At 38.0% G+C, this 18518-nt stretch overlaps 1 protein-coding gene across 1 annotated transcript in view; it reads right to left on the reverse strand.

Moving 5' to 3' along the window:
- Positions 1 to 3330: 3330 nt before the first annotated feature.
- The window catches only part of TMC1 (transmembrane channel like 1), a 180364-nt gene continuing 165176 nt past the window's right edge, over positions 3331 to 18518 (reverse strand). The window contains exons 18-21 of the mRNA XM_010375850.2: positions 14157 to 14282; positions 10627 to 10705; positions 10473 to 10524; positions 3331 to 3353 (exon numbers count right to left, since the gene is read on the reverse strand). Coding sequence (XP_010374152.1) covers positions 3331 to 3353; positions 10473 to 10524; positions 10627 to 10705; positions 14157 to 14282 — 280 coding nt within the window. The remainder of the gene's footprint in view (positions 3354 to 10472; positions 10525 to 10626; positions 10706 to 14156; positions 14283 to 18518) is intronic.

Raw genomic sequence — 18518 nt, forward strand, 5'->3', positions numbered from 1 at the left:
ATATGGGAATAAAGGCTAGGACTACAGTTTTATGTGTTTTTTTTTTGTTTGTTTGTTTTTTTTTTTAACATCAAGGTTAGGTCTGAAAATCTCCTCCAAGAATGCACGGGCATATGTGCGTTGAGAGCTCAGAACACATGCCAGTCTCATTCTTGAGTCTCTTGTTTTTGAAACCCTGCTTACTTATTCTTTTGGTTATATTTCTGGCTCTCATACTTGTAGAGATCCATCAAGACAGGCACACACAGCTTAGGTCAAAGTTTTGTTAATATAAATCCCTTGATAAAGCTTAAACTATGTGTTCCTCTGAGATGCCTAAATAAATAATTCAAAGAATGTGTTGAAATGCAGCTTCTTAGTTTTTCAAGTGAAGAGCAAAGTTCTTTAGATAAACAAATCTAGTTTTTGCATATATTTCTCAGAGCTTTTTTATTTTTCTCAGAAAGAATAGAAGGTGAAGTCTAGATTTTTGTTTGTTTCTTTGCCTTCTAAATTTCTCCAATAGCTTTGATTATTAGATATGCAAATGAAGATACAAAAATAAATAATAGCTATCAGATCATCCTAGTGGAAGGCTATTCTCTGAATAGCCATAAAACGGCTTTGGCTTTGGAAGTGGTCTTCACTGTTTCAGATTCTTGCCCATATAGTAATATGAAAATATTTTCAACAATTCTCTGGAGACTGAAAGGATTAAATTTTCTAAAGCTGCTTAACTAAATCAGATGAGTATTTCGGTGCTATAAAAATCCAACATTTTTTTAATTGATGGAAATATTGAAACTCGGCATATCATGTCTGAATGTCTATAATGTGAACATTCGTTCTAAAAGTACATTGCCTTTAGGAGATGAATGTCTTTAGGGAACAGTTTGTCATCTGTCACCATCCTTATGATGCAGATCAAGAGAAGGAAGTGTAATCCACATTGTAAATGTGACAAAACAATAAATCAATTTGCTAATCTGACTATTACACAATGCAGAAATGATCCCAGTAGAGATAAACACTAGCTTTATTTACTCATCTGCATTATAACCTAATTAAATAATAAACTCAGCCTATCAACAGATAATCCATTTCTTACAACATAGTAACATTTTTCATGCAGATAACAGAAGATTTTGTCTCATAACACAATTGCTGTAAGTTAAATTGATTCAATTTAATTAACAAGCATTTATTCAGTGCCTACTTGTGCACAGCACTATACTAGGCATACAAAAGAGTCAGAAGATATAACCCCTACTCACAGAGAATTTACAATCAGGACAAGAAAGATAATCCATGCATTCAAAAAATAATAAGGAACCATTATAAATCACATGAAAATCAATATAAATAATAGACTCTGAATTAAAGACATAAGAGCCCAAGGAATCCTAAAAAGGGAGTGATAAGATTGAGAATGAAAGTTAATCTGAAAAGGATAACCAGAGGAATACAGTTCAGAATTGGCAGGGAAACAGTGCAGTTATTCTATGGCAACCTTTTGATGATCGAAAAGAAGGAGAGACTCAGAGACAGGATAATAAAAATCAGCAAGTCAACTGCAGGGAATGGCAGGCAAATTGGCTTAGCTTTGGAAAGGCACACTGAGTTGGGACATGCAATTAAAGTCACACAGCAAGGCTAGTGAGGGCATTGAGTGTTACTACTTAAAGTCAATTCAAACTGTAAATCCATAATAATGTTAAAACATATCTATAAATTAAGGCCTCCAATAGAAGTATGTTTTCCTAACCTTAGCAAAAAAGCAAAGAAAAAAATTATAGAATATTAGAATTTAAGCTTACAGGATATGATTGTTAGAGTAGGTAGTTAGGCAAACATAAAAACATAAGCAGGCCAAGAGAGGGTCCCCCTCCCCCCGCCACTCGTCCCACAGGAATGTCAGGTGACCATTAGGTGATGGTCAGGTGGTTGTTAAACTCTCTCTCTAAAATAATAATTGGTGGCAACCAGTGCCAGTGAAAGACAGTCCCCCAATAGATAGAAAACACCTGAGCTGGAGATCTTAGAAGTTGGGCAAGTGGGCTCAAGCATGCCCACTAAGCAAAATGGCAGAGTTTAACTGGTATATGACTTTCCTCTAGGAACACTGGAATGGTAAGGGAAAACGTCACAAGTGAGCATGCACACAACTTCAGTAACACATTGTACACATAGCTCATTCCAACTGCTGGCAGGCCACCGTTCACATAGACAGCCCAGCCCCCTGAAAAATCAAGGGGGTAGAGATGCAAACCCCAGAATCATGCCAACATGTAAAACCCCAAGTCAAAGGCTGAACAGGGCACTTGGAACTCTCAAGTTGCCCTCTTGGCCCTCTTCCAAGTATACTTTATTTCCTTTTGTTCCTGCTCTAAAACCTTTTAATAAACCTTCACTCCTGCTCTAAAACTTGCCTCAGTCTCTCCCTCTGCCTTAAACCTACTTCTGCCCCTCAGCTGAATTCTTCCCTCCAAGGAGGCAAGAATCGTATGGAGTTTGACGCAGACCTGTATGGATTTGCCTCTGATAACATGATCATTGGAAGACAAATGAGCAGACTGTGAGAGAACAACAATCATTTATGATGTCTTTCCTTTTTTTAAATTTTAATTCATAAAAAGCTAGGTTGTATAAGACTCACGTACCTTCTCAAAATAAGAGATCTTCAACTCAGTGCTATTCAGGTCCCAATTCACATAGGATTTTTTTTTCTTCTAAAAAGCCGATTTCTTTTCATACTGAATCCAGCACCAAATACAAAGGTTTTAGATATATATTTGTGGGGGGCATGGTTGGGGAGACAGGTAGAATAAAAGAGAAAATAAGGTATTGGTTTCAAAAAGTGAGTCAATGAATGATTACAATGAGTACTTTTTGCAGGTACTTCTGAACTTACAGGGAAAAGGGTGAAATATTTCTGCTGTCAGTTTAAGGAAACTAAGGCAAAAGAAATATATAAAATGAAAGTTCATATGAGCAAATTTTTTTACTTAACCCACCAACTAAGCCAGTAAACTGTATTGCTGGATTACACCCACTTCTAAACACAATTAAAAAAAAAAAAAAAAAAAGTCACGAAATGAAGCAGGGTCACGAAATGAAGCAGGGGAGAGAGTGGCTGTGCAGAAACAGTTCCTGACTTGGAATAAGGTGAAGATTCTTGTTGCTCAGGTAGGATTGATGATGCCTTGATTGGCCAGCATGACCTTGAAAATTCATCAGGGGTAGAATGGGAAAATAGCAGCTCCACAGTGCTTGTTCTCTGGGCCTTCACATATTGCATTACTTTTAAACAGCAAGGCAAAGTGTACATTTTCTGGACTCTCAGGATACTTATTACTGGCCACCAGCAGCTGCAGCTGTTCACAAAAAAGAAAAACAGGGAGAGAGAGAGAGAGAAGATGAAGAGAAGGCAAATAAAAATGTAGTTTTCAGTGTGCTTAATGGTTCTGAACAAGGTGGCCAGAAATCTGTATTGTCCAAATGTGTTCATTTTCCCATAATATTTAGCATTTTAATGTTCAAAATTTTTCCATGTTTCTTAGTTTGCAAAGGCTTCACAAATTCTAAACAAGGGAGAATGAATGTACTACTTTTTTTGGTAACATTTATACATTATTGCTTATGTGATGAATAGATAAATGCATTCCTTTTATATTTTTCCAATAAAAGAGTTCCTCATTTTTCAGTAGATATTCAGTAGATGTTTACTGGGTGGCCATACACACTATGGAAAAATATCAGATGAATAGTATGCTATAGCATTATATTATCATTTAAAATAATAAAGATAACAATAAGCTTTAATTAGAATTTAGATCTTATAAGTCAGAATTTTCCATTCTTAAGCACTAATTTGATGATATTAAATTATACAAAAGCATTGCTGGTATATGGGATGTATGTGCTTCAACCACCTCATCTTCTGCAAAGACTAGACAATTCTAATCAATTCTCACTAAGGTAGACTCCATCCCAGACTCTATTTAATACCCCAGGTAAGCACTGTGGGATGAACAGAGCGAAGATGGAGATAAAACCATTGCTCTCCCAGTGTAGGAAATACAAAGGTTTGCCTAAACTGCGGAGGTAAATACATTGAATTGAACTTTCACTCTTTCACAAACAAGACGGTCAAGAAATTTTTGGGGGGTTAGGGAGGAGGATGGAGAAGGTTGCTTAAACCTACAAGGAGGGGGAGAATAGGGGAAGAGACAACAATGATGAAATTTTAGAAGCTGGAAAGCAGACAGATTAATGATAATGACTTATCAATTCTAACAAACTGAAAAGCTAAGCCAGGGGAGGAAAAAGACAGTAAGCAACATAATTTACACATAAAATCTCCAAAATGTTCAGTAATTTGTAGCAACAGGTACCTCTGGAAGTAAGGAACCAATACAAAGAGGACTTTTTAGCTGTCTATTTAAGAAGCAGTCAAGCTTGGTGGGGTGAAGGGGTGGGGGTTATTAAAAAATGAAGCAGCAGCAGTTAGAGCCTGAGATGGGCTTCAGTTGGTACAAATGAATCACTGCTCCCCACTCCCCACCGCCTTTAATCTGGCAGAAGACAGGAACAATTTTTTCTAAAAAGAGTAAAACAGAGATGCTTCCGGGCTAGAAGACCAGAAGGAGTGCTGCAGTGAAAATAGAGGGCAAAGTGAGCATTTGTAGGCTGAAAGCTGAGCCCCACCGGTGTCGTCTTTCCCACTCAGGTGCCACAGGTTTGCCAAGCAAATCTTTACTCTCTGGGCAGGAGTTCGGAAGTAATTTTTCTGAGGAATCTAATCAGCCTAAGAGAAAAAGCCTAAAAATACTGACATTGGGGTTCAGCAGCAGCCCAGGCAGAGTCCTCCAATGAGGATCTGCCCACAAGCTCCATCCATGTGCTTAGAGCTTCAAAACCCACCTTTGCATCCTACCCTGAAATATGAGCTGAGGGTCACAAAGCAGGGGATCACCAAGCAGGGGAAAAAGAAAGGACCAAACAGCTTAGAGAAAACAGACTATCAAAGGCAAAGAAACATCAAGAAGAGTTATTAATATTCTCATAAAGACAAAACAAGCCATTACAGTCATTAAATAAGAACAGCATGCTGTTTAAAAAAGAAGGATTAAAGAACAAAATAGCTTGCGGAAACTAAAATTATGATAACAAAAGTGAAAAGGCCAAGAGAAATGTTAAAATTTAAAGATAAGGAAATGTTCATGGATAAGGCAAAGAGACAAAGGGAATTTAAGGATGAAAAATAAATTAGAAATTCCACATGCAAAAAAAAAAAACCAAACAGAAAATGGATGGAAAGAATTGGTAAACAATTCAAGAAAATTCCCGGCTGGGCGCGGTGGCTCAAGCCTGTAATCCCAGCACTTTGGGAGGCCGAGACGGGCAGATCACGAGGTCAGGAGATGGAGACCATCCTGGCTAACACAGTGAAACCCCGTCTCTACAATAAAAAAAATTACAAAAAACTAGCCGGGCGAGGTGGCGGGCGCCTGTAATCCCAGCTACTCGGGAGGCTGAGGCAGGAGAATGGCGTAAACCCGGGAGGCGGAGCTTGCAGTGAGCTGAGATCCGGCCACTGCACTCCAACCCGGGAGACAGAGCGAGACTCCGTCTCAAAAAAAAAAAAAAAAAAAAAAAAATTCCCTTCAACCAAAGAGCAAAATAATCCATTGATGAGTACACAAGGAATAAAAATAGATCCATGCAAGACACACCATCACGAAATTCTGAACATGCAGATAAGGAGACCCTAGAACTTTTCAGATTGGAAAACCAAACAGATAATCAAAAATACAAGCTGTTCAAGAAAGACTAAGAATCACAAAGACTTTAAACTTCTCAAGAGCAAGTGTGGAATCTAAAAGGCAATGGGAAACCTCTGAAAAAATATTATTTTGAAGGGATATTTTTTCTAATACAATTAGATGAGTATTTTTGACATCCACACTATCAGTCAAAAGGGAGAGTAAGAGCAATTTCAGATATGCATGGTCTCAGAAAATTTGCCTCTCACATACCCTTTCTTACGTGTGAGCAAATCAAAAGAGAGGAAGTTGGAGAAAATGGAAAACACGATATCCAAAACAGGATAAAGTGACATTCATCCTTCTGAGTGACATTCATCCTGCTGAATGACAGTGAAGAAAAATGAAAGGATAATAGCTATATCCCAGACACACACCAGTTGAAACTGAAGAAGTTCAGAAGATTCTGGGAAAGATTTCTCCAAGCAAATGAAATTGATAGATAACCCAATATGTCTGAATATATTGAGAGTATAATTCAATAAATAGCAGAGATTTGGAAATTAAATGAATCACTGACAAATACATATATAAAAAGAAAATGTTTAAAAAGAGAAATGATGACTTATGAATCCTGAGAAAAGTTTAAAGTATGCACAAGTATCATAGTTTACTACTTGGCTCAACTGTGAAGACTGTGTGACTATAATCATGTATACTGGCCTAACGAAAATAATAATATAACTACATAGGTAGAATGCATAGAGAGACTGGGGCAAGAGTATAAAAAAAGTTTAAGTATTATCTATTAAAATTATTATATCCATTGTAGTTAATAATTTTAATAGATAAAACTAAAAAGTCAAGAAATTACAACAAAATCAGGTAATTTGGAGATAAATATGTAAAAATCAACTTAAAAAAATAGTATTTGGATGCCTGGTTCTGTAGATGATCATTGTCCTGCCCAATCTTCAGAAGAAGGAACCCCTTTCAATATCACTTTAGGTTTTAGGTATACAACTTTATGCCTGGGACCCACTAATGGATGTCTCTCATTAGATATTCATACTTGGGTGGTCACACTACCATGTGGTCACTCTGTCCCTCCTTTAGGACACTTGGAATCAGGGCTCTCATTAAAACCTCTAAGGCAGATCAAAACAGGAATCACTAATTATATTCACACATCCCAATATAAGCCTTTAGGACCTGTGTGAGCTCTCAACTTGTCTTCAAATGCTGACAAATTAATACGGAAGGATTGTGTTAGTTCAGAAGGAACTGTGTTATCTAATTCTTCTCTCTACACCATTGTTGATTGGGATCCTAAAGGTCATATTACTAATGATTGCTCTCAGGGTCACAGAGATTGTCAACATTTTCTCTATGATATTACTTATCAAAAAAGTAGTGACAACCCTCCCCTATTATATGGGAGATTTAACTCCTTTTTTCCTTTTAAGTGGAAAGGGCAGGGATTGCCCCTCCAAATCCAAGGCTCGTTGTTCCCCACTTAGGACCTAAACATTCAGAATTATGGAGGTTAACCATAGCTATGACTGGTACGAGAGTTTGGGCTGGAGAAAGTGTTATAAGTAAATCCACCTTGTCACCTCAAAAACTAAGACAACAGATTGATTTACACTACTATTTCCACACAGCCAAAAATATCACTACGGCAATCATCAAAAGGTCAATTCAAAGATGGGATAGTAAAGATTATGAGGACTCATACCCCCCTATTGTTAATGTACCCCCACCACCTCTCATACAACCTATTCCCCCCACCCCACATTCACAAAAAAAAATATCATTCCAAAATATATATACTATCTATACGGAATCCAACAAAACTATACCACTTAAAAGTTGTGTTAAACCACCATACATGTTATTAGTAGGAAAGATGCATATTAGTTCAAAAACCAACATAATCACCTGTGTTAATTGTTACTTGTACACTTGTATTGACTCATCCTTTAATCAACATCATAGTAGATATTACTATGTCAGAGCCAGAGAATGTATTTGGCTCCCCATAGCCTTACATAAGCCTTGGGAATCTTCCCCTTCTATCCAAGTTATAAATTACATTCTACAGAAAATTCTTAAAAGGAGTAAATGATTTATTTTTACATTAATTGCAGTAACAATGGGCTTGATTGCTATTACTGTGACTGCTGCTACTGCTGCAGTTACGTTGATGTAACTACATTGTAGTTAATATATAGTTTATATCTATTAAAATTATTAACTATAATGTAGTTACATCAGTCTATTCAAACTGCTCATTTTGTGGATAAATGGCAAAAAACAATTCTACTCAAGATGTGGAATTCTCAGTCAAGTATTGATCAAAAATTGGTCAATCAAATTAATGATCTAAGACATACTGTTACATGGATGGGAGATAGAATTATGAGTTTAGAATATAGATTACAAATGCAATATGATTGGAATACTTCAGATTTTTGTATAATTCTGTTTCAATATAATGAGTCTGTTCACAATGGGGAATCAGTAAAACACCATTTACAAGGAAGTGAATATAATCTAAGTTTAAACATGAGCAAGCTAAAAGAACAGATTTTTGAGGCCTCTCAAGCACACTTAACTGCTTTACCCGGTGCTGAAGTTTTAGACGGTATCTCTAAGGGGTTATCTAATCTCAACCCCATTCAATGGGTAACTTTGGGAGGATCTACTATCATTAATTTTGTTCTGTGTATAATTTGTGCTATCGGCTTATTGTTCATGTGTAAAATTGGAAAAAATATTCTTCAATCCAATCATAATCAGCACCAAGCTATGATTGCTATGGTTCATTTAAATCAGAGAAAAGGGGGAGATGTAGGGAGACCCCTTGAAACTATTGCTACGGAATAAAAGATGAAACGCTCCTGATTATTGTAAATACAAAATTGCATGCAGGATTGTGTAAAGACAATGCCAGGTTGGACTGCCAATATGAGCCAACAGAATGTAATGTGTTTCCCGTTGCAGAGAGCCTATGGATGGACGTGCAGTCAGGGAGGTTTCACATCACCAAGATTCCTATCCCAGAAAAGCAGATGTTCATAGCTCTGGGAATGGAATGTGACCCTTGTGGAGAGCCTATAAATGGACACATGCCCGGGGGGCACTTGTCGATATGGATAAGATAGGGCTATGAATGCCCTCATCTTGCCACGGCTCTTCTAGGCCTCTTTAGGGTTAAGGTATACTCCCTTCTGATAATTTCTGGTCTAACCAATTGTCTAGCTTCACATCCTGTTTCTATGGATTGTTTGTAACCAGCTTTTGCTGCAACTGTTACTGCTGATTAATATCTTGCTAATCATAGGTTATGGAAAGACTGTGTTTCTGTTTTAAGGCTCTGTTAGAAATTACTGATGCACACACTATATTGTAAATTCTTACCTCTGTATACTGTACTTCCGCATACACATGTTATGTTAAAGAATTAATTCATCCCCATGTGACCATCTCACCTCATAATCAAATGAACCTAAATCCCTCACTAACCTACCCCCACCCTCACTAAACTTAATAATAAATGCTGGTATATCCAGTGCATTGTTGGCACTGTGGGACCAGAAGGTGGTGACCCCCTGGACCCAGCTTTCACTATCTTGTGTGTGTCTATTATTTCTCGACCTGCCGATCTGTCTGGGAACAAAGAGAGAGCCCTGCTGCATTGCAGGCTGCTGGCCAGATCCCGCAATACTGAAGGCTGGCCACAGTGGCTCATGCCTGTAATCCTAACACTTTGGGAGGCCAAAAAGAGAAGATCACTTGAGCCCAAGAGTTTGAGAGCAGCCTGGGTAACTTAGCAAGACCTCACTTCTACAAAAAAATGAAAAATTAGCCAGCCATGGTGGTGTGCACCTGTAGTCCCCACTACTCAGGAGGCTGAGGAGGAAGGATCACTTCAGCCTGGGAAGTTGGAGCTGCAGTGAGCTGAGAACATACCACTGCCCTCAAGCCTGGGCCACAGAGCCAGATGAGGTCTCAAAAAAAAAAAAAAAAAAATTACCATTTCCCTATATTTGTATGGTCAAATAAATTGCTATTTCTTAATTAAACCAATTTGAGTGTTTTATTACTTACAGTGGGGACACAGTCCTACTAATATAAAGAGTTTTAAAGTCAGAAGTGAGGAAAAAGTTGGAAAAGGTTTTCACTAAGGTTCTTAGGTATCACCTTTCCATGGGGAACTCAAAGCATATTATTAATTTTGGCAACTAGAAGTTGGCTTTACTCTAGTATTTTAAAAATTAAAGAGGTTTTTCAAAAAAGAAAGTTTAATGGATTAGAAAGGGCTTCTAGCAATCAGTGGTGGAAAGCCCAGAGGAATCTTCTCGCCATATCCTTCCATGTATGAAAATAGTCAACATGGGCAGGAGAGCATCTGCATTTGTGTCTGCTGTTTATATATGACTATATGGGGGATTTCTTCATTTTCTGCGCATTTTTAAGGTCACTTTTAAAAATCACTACTGCCAAGTTTACACACCCACATTTTCATTTCTCTTTTTTCCCTCCCAACAGAAAGCAACCAAATTCCCTGAATGTGATGCCTGAGAAGGGCTAAAAAGGTGGAAGGTACGGATTGTGGAATGACTTGCTCATGGCAATAATGCCACTCACCATCCAATGGAGAAAAAGCCAAAAAAAAAAAAGAAAAAGAAAAAGAAAAATTACAAACGTAAACATATCTCCAACCTGCTCGTGCAGCCGCCATTTTCTTGTTTCGCATTTTGTTCTCCAAAGCTTGCTACACAATAAAATATAAGGGAAAAAAAATTAGATTTCTCAGTGTTTTCCACTACTTGACATTAATAAAGATAGTATTTCTATGAAATAAATTGTATCTTACCATTTTCATCTTCTTTTTTAGATCCAGATTTGCTGCCTTCTGGCCCTTGGCAGTAGCATTGAGATAATAGATGGCCAAACTAAATTAAAAAGAAAAAAATACAATTTAGGGTATATTTCAATTCCCCAAGATACTTCTTAAATTTACATTAAGTAAATTATGAAATATCAGCATGGGAATGAACATTAAGCTATTTTCTACTCTAAATCTCTTGTCTTACAGATAAAAGCTGAGGTTCAGAGAGGTAAAAAGATACACTCAGGATGACATAGGGATGAAGCTGGGGTGAAGTTGGCAAGTTGGGGCCCAAGGCTCCTGATCCACAGCCTGCTCTGTCTGCTATTTCACACTGCCTAATATTAGCTTTTTCCTGGAAATGTATTAACATCAGTTTAAATCGTAATTGAAAGCAGCATTTTAAATGGATGGCAATGACATCCCAGAGAATGGAAAACTACTGCAGCTTAGGGAATATGTCGAACAAAAAGGAAAACGACTTTCTGCCTTAAATTTCGTCCTTTGGCCTTTGCAGCTAAGAATATAATCCTCATAGGCATAGATAATGAACATGGAATTTTTTTCGGTAGAATGTATTGTTTGCATTTCTTTCTCCCTCAAAAAGAAAATGTTGTATAAAGGAATATTCTTGGATTTTAAATGACATTTACATTCTAGAAAGGGCAAATTCTAGCCAGACAATTCTGTTAAAAATAAATATGCTTATCTTCACTTAAGGCAAAACGAACAAACAAACAAAGAAAAAATGCAGTAAAAAAGGTAACTTATATCACTCTTTGCTGCAAATAACTGGATATTGAACACATTTCCTCTACTCCCCAAAATGAAAGACAATATTCTTTATGAGCCATCTGGTGCTAGCAACACAATTATTGACATGGTTTGGCTGAGTTTGTTTATCTCTTACATGAGTGATGGGAGTTTAACTAAAATTACGTACATAAATGCATGCAGGGCAATATCTGGCATGAAATAGGTACTCAATAAATGTGTGTGTGTGTGTGTGGTGTATTATAAGGATTTTCTTAGAAAAGTTCCTGGATTCAGAGGATGAACTCAAAGATTTCTCAAGTCCTTTCAAGTTCTGGAATTCTCTATTTATTCACCATGATTTTCTGCCTTGTAATGCACATTAAATAAGTATTCCTCACAAATCTTTTTCTAGTCTCCAAAGGAATGAAACTGCCTGCAGAGAACTAACCTGAACTCTGCTTAGATACCCAAAAGCCATCCAGGTTGATTTAATAAAATCCATTGGGAGAAATTCAAAATACTAGTACAGTTCTCTAATAAAAAGCTAAACCAATTGTATGGGCCTCATAAAGTAGAAGAGGAGATCTCAGGATTTGAAAAAATCTAATCAGTAATAAGTTAAAATCTGGGTTTTAAATCAGAACGTCAGAGCCACAATCAACCTTTCAGTGTATCTATTTGACACATGCATAGGGCCAGCTTTCCTCCAGGCTGTCCAGATCAAAGCAAACTAGGTCCTTCAGGCGGAAGATGACTGCCAGACTGCTTTGTATGGCCCATGAATTAAGAATGTTTTTTCCGGTTTTTTTAATGGTTATATGAGTAATTACTTAATCAATATCCTCAATTTTTTTCTCTTGGCCTAATTTGCCTCTGGCCCTGTAATTAGGAAAAGTGTGCTGACCCTGGGTCTATACCATCTCAGACAAGTGGCTTTCAGCCCATCTGAAATTCCCAGATTCTGATCCCTGTTTGATGCTGCAAGTGAGTGTAGGAAATTAGTGTGAAGGAGAAGACATGAGTTTAAATTCCCCTTATTAGTCACTTGACTCGGGGCAGAACTTCAATGTGTTATTGATAGTATGATTAATGAAGCCAACTTCTCAAGGCTGTTACGGGAATTAAACGAGTCAGTGTGTAAATAGTACCTGAAACAAAGGCAGTGTTAATTCCTTTTAAACACTCTTAGGACCGATTGCTAGATCTTTGGATTAAGGCATTTGAACAATGCCACTCCTTCACTTAAAAATAAACATGTCTCTTAATAAATTAAGAATATGGTAACAAAATCTGACATTTACATTGTGTGTGTGTGTGTCTGTGTGCGTGTGTTTTAAACAACACCTCACTCATACCACTAAAAGGCCTTGACTCTCAAAGGCCACAGGATACTGATTAACATGCTCTCAGAAGCCACTGTATCATGGACATGTAGAGAAAGAAAATTGCTTCAAAGGCCATCTGGTGAAACATGCTGCATTCAGTAGATCATTTTCTAATGCATCTGTGCCAGAGATTTACTATCAGATTCTTAATAGCACTCCATTATCAAGGTTATGTAATATATAATGGTAATCTGATTTACTATTTAATTATCCCTACAGGTTATTAGCTCTCCCTCACAGAAAGCCTCGTGGTATAAAGAAGTGGGCACTGGATTTACTGTCAAAGGATCTGCTTTAGGTCCTTCTGTGACCATTTTACTCTCTCACTATCTCGCCTAGAGAAAATCGCTTTCTTTCTGTAAATCAAGTTCTTAGGTTATAAAATTGAAGAAGATAAACCTGCCCTTACTACTTCATGTGGCTTGCGATCACGACAATAACTGGGTCAGAATCCCTGTTCATTTACTGCAAACCACTGGGAGTTTTCTCCCTGAGATTTCCTCGTTTTACCTTTATTTAAATGAACCAAATCCTTTGCCTCAACTTTGTTCTTAAAGTGTTCCTGGGGTTGTTTAATATTTACCCCCTGACTGAGTGGTGGCAGCTCCAGGCATTCTATGTAGGAGGCACTCAGGGACTGAAAGGAAAAGATGGACGCTGCTTTTGGCTCTTCCACAGCAAGTCTATACTTTTACTTAGAATATAAGTTTATCTGTGGTGGCCAAGAGTCAGAAGCCAATGAAAGTTATATGAAAACAAAAGTCATCTGACAAGTTCGCCTTTGGAAATCACTTCTGACTTTGAAGGGATAGACTACAGAAACTTCCTAAGATGCTCTGGTCCTCTGATTCTATTATCGTGAACATACTGTTATTGACGACCCTCTAACAAAAAGGACAGGGAAATTTTTAAGACCCTTTAAGCCCTTGACCCTAATATATAGTCTATAGAGTCCCCAAGGGGAATATTAACTTAGAGGCTCATTATTTCTGTATATTCACAGCCATCTGCTTTATGGAACAAGAGGTGGAGGCTGGGCTGTTGGGGGAAAGGAAGCTCAACGTACCGATTCAATTTAGCATTTAGCATTTATGTTTTCCTTGCTTTAGCTGTTTATGGATAATTATTGTGGTTACTTGGGAACAAATCTTATAATCCTGGGGAAGCAAAGACAGATGCAGATGGCTATGAATTACATCCAATAGGATCAGAATATGGCTCATGAATTTTAGCCTCTCATCACCATGTAATCAGTGTTGAATTTGGATAGGTTACAGCACAACCCTTAGGGAGAGTGAGAGAGCTGAAAAAGCTGAAATGTAAAAGCAGCCAGGAAGAACATCACAAAGGCTCTTTAGGAGGGAAAGCACATACACCATCACCAAAATGACAGCAATGACCAGCCCAGGGTTCGAAAGCTGTCTCAAGATCTTCGCCATCCAGCTTGGGAAATCATGCTCCAGTGTCTCTCCAATGACTTCAAACATTCTATTTTTGCCACTGGGGGAATTAAAAAGGGGGACAGAAGTTTATCAAGAAGATATGGAAAAACCATGGTTAAAGCAAGAAAACTGGAAATCTTTCTCAATTACTGCTTAGGTCCTCTTTCAGGTTAGGAATCTGATGTTTAGCTACAACTGCTGACACTTTGACCTCATGTAGTCAATATATGGGTAAGATGCGATAAATATGATCCCAATATAAACATATAATCAAAGCAGTTAGGAAAAAAAGAAGATAAGACCATCTATCCTCCCTTCTCCAGCATCTCAAGTCATAGCTGATGAATGTGGTTAGAGTGGGGGATTCAAATTTTATGAAATTATCCCTACCCACATTTCATCTTTTTGGGAGAAGATTTTTTAAAAACTATATTTCTAAGATTTTGATTGAAATATATTTTGTAAATAGCTTATAAGTCTGCCTCTCAGTCAGCTGCTCTTGTAGGAATACACTCTCTTTGAGCTAAGTAAACAGTGCACTCAATTTTTAATTAGCCTTGGAAATGAGAACGAGGAATAGCCCAGTGGAATAAAATCCACATATAATCCAATATCTCTTTCCATGCAACAGCTTCCATCTTATTTTCCACCAGACTTCCTTCATCAGATATGTTAACAGGTAAGGTAACCACACCGAATCATGGGTTCTTTCCCTCTCAGTTTCTTCTCCTGGACAGGCCCTAATGAATACCAGCTTAGCTCCACTGCTCAGATCCATGAAGGCAAGTATCAGCTCCTATAAACTTGAAAAATGGGAACAGGATGTCTTGACTTACTAAGGAATAGCTAGAATTGTATCATAATATTCATAATATTCATTACACCATTATTTTCTCTGTATATGCATACTGATTTTACTATGAAAAGATGTAATTTTCAGAAGAGATTTGGGTTGGGTTTCACCAAATTGTACGCATCATCAGAATAAATGTTGGTGCAACATTTAATATAAAGTTTAGTTTTGCTTTTGTATTTTAATCATTAAGCATTTTCAACTACTAAATAACAATGACACACAAGTCCCAGATTATGTTTTTTTTCTCCTGGTCTAACCAATACTATCTTCCAGCAGACAGAGCGACTCCAAGTATTTTGTCAGTAGTCATTGCACTACAGCGGTACAAGGTTTGCTTCACAAATTAAAGATCTACACACTAATTTTCAACACTTACGATACATAAGAGGGAATGAAGCTTACAAGCAATATAAGATTATAATTCTCTATTCCAAAAAGTTTTATTTTTCACCATTCCATTCTAATTGTTCATACCCCTCAACACAGCCCCAGCCAGATGGAATACAGGATAAGCAGATAAATTAAAAGTACCAAAAAAGATAAGACTATCTATCCTCCCTTCTCCAGCATCTCAGGTCATAGCTGATGAATGTGGTTAGAGTGGGGGATTCAAATTTTATGAAATTATCCCTACCCACAAAGGCCTTCTCAGCATCCAGTGTGACCCAAAGCAAAGTTACTAGGTCCCTGGGGATTCTTGTGTACCTTTTTCAGGTTAGGCCTTTTACCAAAGAAAGGAGTCCAGATACCTTAATTACATACAAATTATGGAAGCATCTACAAATCCCTGGCAATGCCTTCTCCTGCCAGGTTAGCCAAAGTGTGCTATTACACAGTGTTCTCAGAATTACTTTTCCAGTCGTCTGTGTCTACCCATAGTCCTGCTGTAGGCATAGCACCACTCTAGATTAGAGCAACTTATGAAGAGGTCTGTTTTCCCAGCTGGGTGATAAGTGCCACGGGACCAGAAGCAATGCTTAATGCATGGACTTACCCCTGCATCTCCTCTAGTGCTTAGTGCACAATAAGCAGTCATTATTCATTCTTTCATTCAAATTATTGACCAGCACTTTACTGTGTCTAGACCCACAGAGATGGAAATGCTCTATCCCCAATCTCTAGAAGTCAGCTAAACTACTAAGAAAAATAGATGCATAAAGCACGATTGCAAATGAGCAATATAATAGCAGCGTCACAATATAATTTTAACTTTTAATACTAAAAACCTGCACCTAGTATACTGATAGCAATAGAAGGCAGCCAAATGCCTAGGCAGATAGGGGCAGGTACCTGGTGAAATGCCACCTCCAAGCCAAAGACAGTTTAAAGCCTGAAAGCCAAACTCCAAGTTAAATCCTCAGACCGGATGGAGAACTTGTCTTCCTGTTTGGTACACTTTCCTCTGATTCATCCCCACCCTTCACCTATTTTACATATACCTACCCTTTCCTAATTGGTTTTCTACACTGTCATGTCTACCTTTGAGTGATATCTTCACTTTAACCTTTTTTGCATACTCACAACCCAATCAGCACACACTGTCCATCTTGTGCCTATAAAGACCACAGACTCAGTTGGTTGGTGGAGGGTAGAGACAGCCTGACTTTAGGGAAGAGACAACCTGATTTTGGGGAAGAGGACCTGCCCTTCCTGGCCCCTCTCCTACTCCCCTCTCTGCTGAAAGCCAATTTCATTACTCAGTAAAATTCTCCACCTTCACCATCACTCAATAATCCATGTGACCTCATTCTTCTTGGACGCTGGACAAGAGCTCGGGGCCCACAGAATGTGGGTACCCAGGAAAGGTTGTCACACTGGCCCTTTGCCTTCTATGGTGGAGGGCAGCTGCCCCACGTGACGAGGCAAGGAGCCAACTGAGCTGCTAACACACTGCCATCCATCAGGCCGAGGATGGTGGAACTCAGGAAGCATTATAACACTGCCTCTGGGGCTTCAGGGTCATAGGCACCCTCACTTGGGCACCGTTGCATTCTCCTCAAGGTGACACACCTGGTCTGGCCACAGGCCCCACATGGAGCTTGCTCCTGTGTTAGTGCAAGGTGTGTCTGGCCAGATCCCGCACTCACTTGCCCGCATGCTTCCTCCCACAAGGGGTTAAGCACAGCAAGCCGAGTAGACAGGGCACCCTCTGTGAGTCCAGCGAAGGGGCTGAGAAACATCTTGTGTTAGTACAAGCTCAGTTATGAAAAATTATGTGTAAAAGGCAAACCAGAATATAAAACGCTAAAACGTTGTTATTTCAGGTTTTCAAGATTATGGACCGTGCTTCTTTTCATGTAAAAATATTTCTACAATGTTTAGGTTTTCTGGCATAAACACATATTATCTTTGCAGTAAGATGAAAATACATGAAAAAATAAAATTGTCATAATGTAAGCAGGGATGTGTATAAAAACCTAGAGAACTATAAATTGTTCAGAATTATTGACATAGATGGGAGTAAACATCAAACATCAGGAAATGCTATAGAACAATTAGAATTGCCTTCATCTGGATATCAAATAAATAGTTTTTAAATTGTCAACTATTTAAGATAAATCCACTTACTAGCCTATTGGAATAATTTCTTGGAAAATTTACCCCCTCTAGCCAGGTCTTATAAAACCAGACAAACTAGAATATCTCATCACATTGCTTTACTGCATGGATAAATGCACTATGGCCATCTTACCTGAAAACTTCCCTACACTGGAAAGCAACGAGCCATCATTGTGTTACCTCCAGTAACTTGGTTCAAATTTATATTTCCTAAATTGCTGTTTGCCCAGGATCCAGATAGAGTCAGACAACCTTCGCCAGGAAGGTTAAGCAAATCACCTAAAACTCAGGGTTCATAAAGATGACATGCTATGAGGCACCCACTAATACAAGCATTCTCACCTCACTTCTATAGCAGGACAATCCTTTCAAACTTTTAAGTCCAGACAAATAAACAATGTAAACATCCTTTGGCTCCAAAGTGAGGAAACTGACATGAAAAAAAAAAATCTAAATAGCATAGAGATACCCCTTCCCAGTTGTGTGAATAATTTGCAATTAACTAAAGCCTTTGAATGGCATATTTCTTGAATTTTGTACTCCGAGATTGGTTAGGGATTTATTGAGACGAATGTCTCCATCAAGACTGTAATTTCATATTTGGTCTCCAGATGTCACTGTCTGCATTATTTATTTCAGTCCACTTGGAAACAACACACACACACAATGGAATTAACAGAGCTTCTCAACATCAGTTTTCTGAGTAGATAGAGCTCCAGCTAGTTTAACTCAATCAGCTGGCTTAACATTTTCTTGTTTTCTGGCAAAGCAGTAACTCAGACTACTGTTAGAGTGAAAATGTCTCTTATATACTTAGTCTGTTGGCAATGAACCTTTTGACTTTAATTAAATAACTTGGGTCTGACAACATAAAGGGGG

Source organism: Rhinopithecus roxellana, chromosome 16, assembly GCF_007565055.1.
Source record: "Rhinopithecus roxellana isolate Shanxi Qingling chromosome 16, ASM756505v1, whole genome shotgun sequence".
NCBI classification, from domain to species: Eukaryota; Metazoa; Chordata; class Mammalia; order Primates; family Cercopithecidae; genus Rhinopithecus; species Rhinopithecus roxellana.